The sequence below is a fragment of the Ascaphus truei genome, chromosome 6 (assembly GCF_040206685.1).
Source record: "Ascaphus truei isolate aAscTru1 chromosome 6, aAscTru1.hap1, whole genome shotgun sequence".
Taxonomy (NCBI): domain Eukaryota; kingdom Metazoa; phylum Chordata; class Amphibia; order Anura; family Ascaphidae; genus Ascaphus; species Ascaphus truei.
In genome coordinates this window covers 126140154-126147296 of record NC_134488.1, presented here as the reverse complement: position 1 = coordinate 126147296, position 7143 = coordinate 126140154, and the positions used below count along the sequence as shown (strand labels likewise).

The window sequence follows — 7143 nt, the reverse complement described above, 5'->3', positions numbered from 1 at the left end:
AAATTCACATTTTTGATAAAAAATATTTTGATTTGTTCACAACCAGTATGGGTTATTAATATAAGCTTGCCAAGGTCTACTATTAAATTATTCAATAATAAATTCCAACTATTTATATCCCTTAAAATCTGAGGTATAAATGTGCGGGGCCATGCGTTTCACGACTCTTTTTGGCCTTTCCCTTTCATTGTGGGTAGGGGTGAGATCAGAACGAGGCTCGATACGCAACGCAATATTGCCACCGATGGGCGGACTACATCTCCCAACATCAACTTGTCTGGCGAGTCTACTTGCTAACTCCCCTTTTGCGTTTAGAGTGCATGCCGGGAGTTGTAGTTTTGAAAGGATCTCTGGTGCGGGAGGAAGGCGGAAGTCTTGCGTCTCGCAGGGAGGCTGATGTTGGGGTGATATATGGTAAGGCTGAGAGAATTGAAGGGTGAGTGGTGTTTTGATCTGACTGGATCAGGAGTTGAGGATCTGGGTTGCATATGAGATAATTAAAGTCATGCCCTCATCATGGGACTGAGTGACACTCACAAGGAATGATAATTGACCCACATTTTCACGTGTAATCCTGGAGGAGGATACAAGAAGCATGGCTTTCAGAACATGGTACACATGGGTGGGTATGAAGTGGTGTGGGTTAGTTAATACCTTTTTTTAAATGGGCAAACATAATGGTATATTCATACAGGGAATAGTATTCACGTGGAACTATATTGGTTCGATTAAATAGATATATATATTGGATAGAAACTACACGCGATCCAGTTACTTACACCCCTGTTTTTTTTTATAACAATGACTAACACCAGACACTTTTCCTGAAGTCGGTGCATTTTCTCTATGAAAGACTTGATTTTAAGGTACAGGTACAATATTTTAGTGATTATTGTGGCAACATAGATCGTTGTAAAGAAATAAGCATAAACCTGGTGGTTTTGCAAGCCATTGTTAACATTGAGGTGGTCTGCAGTATGGAGATGTTTTTTGTACATTTGCACTATAACGTTATTCATGAGACACTTACTCAATTGTGATGCTGATTTAGTAATTAATTTAACCTGTTTTTTTTCATATTTATGACCATGTGAGCAGTACCAAACTTAAAATCCTAGACCATTCTAAAGCGCATACATGGATGAGAAGTAAAGTGTGAGACACTGCTCATTTGCATGTCCTTACCCAGAGTCCCCGGCTGCAGCGGAAGCGCTGTTTGCTATGTGATTAATTGGGAAAGACCGGGTTGCAGACCTGTCTGAGACATGTAAATGCACCACAAGTGGTGTTTCTTTATTTAAAGAGCATACAATTATTTTAATATTCAGGAAAAACAAATTCATTGTGCAAGAGAAGTCCTTGCATTCTGGTTGACTCCCTCTGTCAGCCACCAGGGGGAGCCGCACACTGATGTATAAACTTCTGCATCAAGATCTGAAGTAGCTACTTTTTTCTGATATTCTATACTACTTGTATTTAAGCAGATCGCACCCACAGATACCCATGACCAGTGTTTCCCAACTCCAGTTCTCAAGTACCCCCAACCAGATCAGGTTTTAAGGCACAGGTGGGTCAGTAGCCACCGGTGCTGAAGCAGGGATAGCCTTAAAAGCTGCCCTAGACCAAACCACGTTTCGACAGTGCCCTGCATATGGACTTATATCTATCTATTTACAATCCTTCAGCCCTGGTCATTCCTCTGCTGAACTAAAGCCTCCTCTATAGATGCAAAAAACAAGGGAATGAACCCAAAATACTGATGCTGCTAAAGTCACTCCTCCATTTTGCTCCAACATATTTTCTATTAAAGATGATTATTGTTGTGGGTGGCTGTGTGTGGGATTGTATATTGCAGGGCGACACGTGACCGTAGCTCAGGTGATTTGAAATGAGGCTTGTGGATTTGATCCTTGTGTTATGCACTTAATTATTTTGCTGCCAGTGGGGCCAGCAATTACCATTGTCATTATGACTAAAAGATGGAGGCTTATTCCTAAATGTACTTTAAACGTCTGCATCTGTGATGATTATTACACGCACACATGTGCTAGGTCTTGCTGACATGTTTATTCTTGTATTGTAGACTTGCAGCCATGCCTGTTACTTGTAGCAGCTGTGAGGAGCAGCGGGCGGTCCTGCGAAGACCAAAGACCAGCCACTCCCTGTGCAAGGGCTGCTTCTTCCGGGCCTTCGAAGAGGAGATCCACCAAACGATTGTCTCTGCCCAGCTTTTCCAGCCAGGCGAGAAGGTCGGCATCGGAGCCTCAGGGGGCAAGGACTCCACAGTACTCGCCCATGTCCTAAAGGTGCTGAACCAGCGGTATAACTACGGGCTGGACCTCACTCTACTGTCCGTGGATGAAGGTATTTCTGGCTACCGCGACGACTCCCTGGAAACGGTAAAGAGGAACCAGCAGCAGTACGATCTTCCCCTGAAGATCGTATCCTACAAAGAGCTGTATGGCTGGACAATGGACCAGATCGTGAAGCAGGTTGGCCTGAAGAACAATTGCACCTTCTGCGGGGTGTTCCGGAGGCAGGCGCTCGACCGTGGGGCCATGATGCTGGGAGTCGATAAAATCTGCACAGGTCACTATTTCAGGCATGATAGATAATATATTCTTTATAAGCTGAGGTGCCCGATCCTAGAAAGCTCAAAACCCAGTCCCACAGCTTTATATTTTCATATGTTTTTTGTGTCAACCGGCGTGCTACTGCAAAAGCGACCTCAACAACCGCCAACAAGCTCAAATGCACGTCCAATATGGCAAATTATTTGATTCATTACTATATATATTTTTTTTCTCATAAGTACGGGTCATTTTAGTTCAATATTTTGACCAAAACATATTAAGCTGCAGCCGCTTGAAGGCAGACCCTTTTCAGCGGGATCCTACACTGCCAATTGTATACTCTCCTTTTTGTGTTTCTTCCACTGCATAGTGAAAATAGGAAATAAAACAATAGTTAATAGTATGAGATGCGTGACGTGTGCGGTGCCTAAGGGGCTACAATTTAGCAATACTGTATGTGCTATGTGTGCGCTACAGTGCAGTTCAAACAGAAATGCCATAAAAAATAGTGTGGGGGGGAGAGCTAAAGTACAAGAAAAATATATATACTTCCTAAGGTTTAACTGCACTCCTGTTTAATTCTGATTCTTTCCAGCACACACAGATACGTGTGTGTAACCTCTCTTTATTTCCCTGTACGTGTCAGGGCGGGGGCCTGACTCCACCCTCACTTAGTACACCATAGTCGGACCCATCGTATGTATGTGCTTTATGGTCAGGGGCACCATTAGCCCAATGGCCTCTACTCTTAGGGAAGACCCTCGCAATACAATATATACATATTGCACAGTAAATGAAGAATCAGCGCTGTTGCCCCTTTATAAAGTCCCAGGGTCCAATGTAGCAGCCAATGGTAATGCCGGTGTGGCGTTGGCGCTCTTATCGTAAGATGGAGTGTAGTCGCGTTGTCAGTCTATTAAGTATGGAATATTTGTAAGATGTTTGTGTTGCGTTCACAAAGAATACTCAAAATGCGGTAACGGGTCTCCCGGTTATCTGTTTATCTTGTCTCCCGGTCATGTCTTAACAGCTTAGGAAGTATCCGCTTTGCAGCTTGTGAGGTGACTTCTTCAACCAACTGTGTCTGTGTGCATCTCTTACTGTCACTATCTGTCTCTGTGTATGTCTCCGGCTCACTAGCTGTCTTTGTGTATCTCTCAGACGGTCACTAGCTGTCTCTGTGTGTCTCTGGTCACTAGCTGTCTCTCTGTGTGCCTCTGACAGTCACTAGCTGTCTTCGTGTGTCTCTCAGACAGTCACTAGCTGTGTGACATTTTATGTCCAAATACAAATTGGTAACTATTTTGGGAGGTCTTCTGACCCCTCCTCGGTTTCAGGCTTAAAATATTTTTGGCCAAAGTATTGAAATAAATGACGTATATTTATGAAGATAAAATACGTAGTAATGTACTTAATCATTTGTCATGTTGGATGTAGCATTGGCCCTTTTTTGTCTTTGTCTCTTGTTATGTACATTAGGTGACAAACCCAGTCGCACTTCAAATGACACACTATATTTGCAATGTAACGGGTTTGGGTTTCGAGCGTGCTAAGACTGTATGTCTAGAGAAACACTACAGCTGTGTGAAGATTGTGGCATGTGCGGGCCAGTAGAATCCGCAATATCCTCGTTAGAGGCCTCCTATTGGTCAAACAGGGGAGGCCATATTCCATTCACCATGTTGGACACCGGCAATTACATCCGTTATTTAGGTAAACGGGGGGTCCCTGAGGGGGGTTCTGCCCTGGGGTCCCTGAGGGGGGTTCTGCCCTGGGGTCCCTGAGGGGGGTTCTGCCCTGGGTCCAAATATGTAAAAAATAAAAATAAAATGTTGCTTTATTCTGATTGAAATCAGAAGGGAAGGAATATTGAAAAGGGATCTCCTGAGAGTGATGTAGTCAACAAGTGTAACATTTTAATGTTTTATTGCTGGATTCTTTTTATTGGAAAACAACATTTATTACTGTTCTAAAGCACTTTTTACATGGTCACCTCCAATTTATATTTTAATTGAATATCAAATTCTTGGGTTTTGGTTACCAGCCAGTTTTTAGCTCTTCCGAGAGCTAAGCGGGTGGCTTTTTGATAGAATAGTAGACAACTACAGTTTATCTGTCCCAGTGCTTCCTTTGGAACGTAACATATCCTTATATCATGTCGGCTGCAGGGACCCTCGCTGTGATTAATGCGCCCTTCTCTACTTTACATACAGGTCATAATGCGGACGACATAGCAGAGACCGTGTTGATGAATTTTCTGCGAGGGGACATAGCGAGACTGCGGCGCTGCACCGCCATCACCACGGGAAGCGAGGGCGCCATCCCACGCGTTAAGCCCCTGAAATACGCCTATGAGAAGGAGATTGTGCTGTATGCCTACTTCAAGAGGTTAGATTACTTTTCCACGGAGTGCATCTACTCGCCCAATGCCTACCGAGGCCACGCCCGTGGCTTCCTAAAGGACCTGGAGGCGATACGGCCCAGCGCCATCATGGACATCATCCACTCGGGAGAGAATCTGTCTGTGAAGGAGGACGTGAGGATGCCAGTGCAGGGAACCTGTGCCCGTTGTGGGTACATCTCCAGCCAGGGCTTATGCAAAGCCTGCGTCCTGCTAGAGGGTCTGAACCGCGGCCTGCCTAAGTTAGGGATTGGAAAGCACCATCGGCTGCACCATAAGCTGCTGGCACAGGAGCCCCTAACTGAGAAGGAGGAGGGGAAGCTGAAGGCAAATGATTTTTGATGAGGGGGCGGGGAGAGGCATTTTAGCTTTCCCACAGACGCCATAGTGTCAATTTTGAAGCTGTCCAAACTCCCGTCCAATCTTGTAATCAAATGACTATATACATGGAACCTTACTGGATACTGATTCTCAGGAGCTTGGTCTGGGGTCTTGTGAAGACAGGTTTTAGAAGTGCAGCCCTATACAGTGACTGAAAGATCCCTGTGCTACGGACATTAAGACCCTCTTTGTCCAGTTGGGACATACCGTAAGGTGTCTGAAAGGCCCCTTTTTGGTAAGTTCTGGTCTGTACCCCCTTCTGTATGTGAGGGGTCTGTAACTCGTGTTACAAGCATCTCCATTAGTGACGGGTGTAAAGCACATCGTTTACATGTTTTAAAATTTCAACAATGTCTTATTAAAACATTTTATTTATAAATATCTCGGTTTATATCCATGATGTAGTAACATCCACACAAGCACCTATGGCTTTTACAATGAGTCCATGATTTCTTTCCTGCGGCCTAGTAAACTTGGACAAGCAGCTAAACTCATCCCTATCTGTCATGCAATGATGGAGTCTTCTTTGAATCGTTGATTTTATATTTATTTTCGAGAACAAACAGAAATGAAGTGAAAACGTGCGAGGATGCACAAAATGAGTCTGTTTAAAAAACAATGCTAAACCTAGGAGGACAGGGGGGAGACAGCTCCGATTACCAGAGCCGAGTCCAAGCTGCAAGACTGACTAAGGCCTAGTCCAGGGTGATACTGAGCGGGCGCGCGCACGCTGGCCGCGATGAAACACATTGCAATGTGCGTGGCCAGCGTGAGTGAGCGCCTGCGCATGCACGGTGCTTAGCTGCTTCCAGAGCCAAGCAACTTTGATTATGCCGCTCGCCAATGAGGGCGAACTAGATCCATTACGTCATGGCCTCACCCCCCGACATGCCCCCACAAGCACGCAGCTAGCTGGCCATAAATCGCCCAGCAGAGCATGTGACGTCACTGTGCATGAGCGCCAGCGCGCTCGCTCCCTGCCTGGCCGCAGAAAAGTTTTTGTAAGCGATTCGACAAGGTACTAACTCCCATCCAATCTACCGGAGACTCTCACAGCTGCCACCAGTCTAAGTTCTTTCAAAACTAAGCCTGTCTCACATGAAAACTGTTACATACGCCTAATATATACATACATACATACATACATACGCACGCACGCGCTGTTAGGGGTTATACCGCTATAATATACAATGGGTAAGTAGTCAGGTAGCAGATGGGTGTTTTAAACCCCTTGGCACCCAAGAAGACACACATATATATATATATATATATATATATATATATATATATATATATATATATATATATATATATATATCTATCTTCATGGCCACTAGGAATGCTAAGCGATTAATACAATTGTTTGTTTGTTTTTCTTCTACTTGTCCATGGCTTCAACTTAGTTTCTCTATACTGCAAAGGCACTATAGAATGCCAAAATGGCCCAGTTTGCCATCCTGCACTAGAAGGAAATCAAACCCCCAACCCCCCCTTATTATTTTCGACAATTCTCCAGAATATCCACTTTAAAGTTTATTGAATACAGGGTAAAGGGGGTTTCCAGAAACCAGTCAAATTCAAGAGACCCTTTTTTCAAGTTCCATTGAAAGTTGTCCAAGATAAAGTGCCATCAGGTGTGAAACGCAACTTTTAGTAGGGCTCAAATAAAGAATTGAGAGATATATATATTTTTAATCTCAGATTTTAATGTAAAGTTTCATGTAAAGACAAAAAAGGGAACAGAAGGTAAAAAGGGAATAATACACAAGAGGTTACACTGCTTAAAAC

At 44.0% G+C, this 7143-nt stretch overlaps 2 protein-coding genes across 3 annotated transcripts in view; both read left to right on the top strand.

The window, feature by feature from the left end:
• Window positions 1-336: 336 nt before the first annotated feature.
• On the top strand, window positions 337-5736 carry CTU1 (cytosolic thiouridylase subunit 1). 2 transcript variants are annotated; one of them, XM_075606230.1, is made up of 3 exons: window positions 337-414; window positions 2084-2589; window positions 4787-5736. In XM_075606230.1, the coding sequence occupies exons 2-3, from the start codon at window positions 2094-2096 to the stop codon at window positions 5314-5316; spliced, it is 1026 nt and encodes a 341-aa protein (XP_075462345.1). In that variant the 5' UTR covers window positions 337-414; window positions 2084-2093; the 3' UTR covers window positions 5317-5736. The 2 variants fall into 2 exon arrangements, with proteins under 2 accessions (XP_075462345.1, XP_075462344.1); XM_075606229.1 differs by having other exon boundaries at window positions 346-436.
• Window positions 5476-7143, top strand: part of LOC142497857 (alpha-tectorin-like) — a 26029-nt gene continuing 24361 nt past the window's right edge. The window contains exon 1 of the mRNA XM_075606232.1: window positions 5476-5590. The gene's annotated coding sequence lies outside the window, so the exon portion shown is untranslated. The remainder of the gene's footprint in view (window positions 5591-7143) is intronic.

What these genes read in the sequence shown, in the direction of transcription:
- CTU1 (XM_075606230.1), top strand. Translation starts at nt 2,094, where the DNA reads ATGCCTGTTACTTGTAGCAGCTGTGAGGAGCAGCGGGCGGTCCTGCGA. An exon ending in AGTCGATAAAATCTGCACAG is followed by an intron (nt 2,590 to 4,786) that starts GTCACTATTTCA and finishes CTTTACATACAG; the next exon opens with GTCATAATGCGGACGACATA.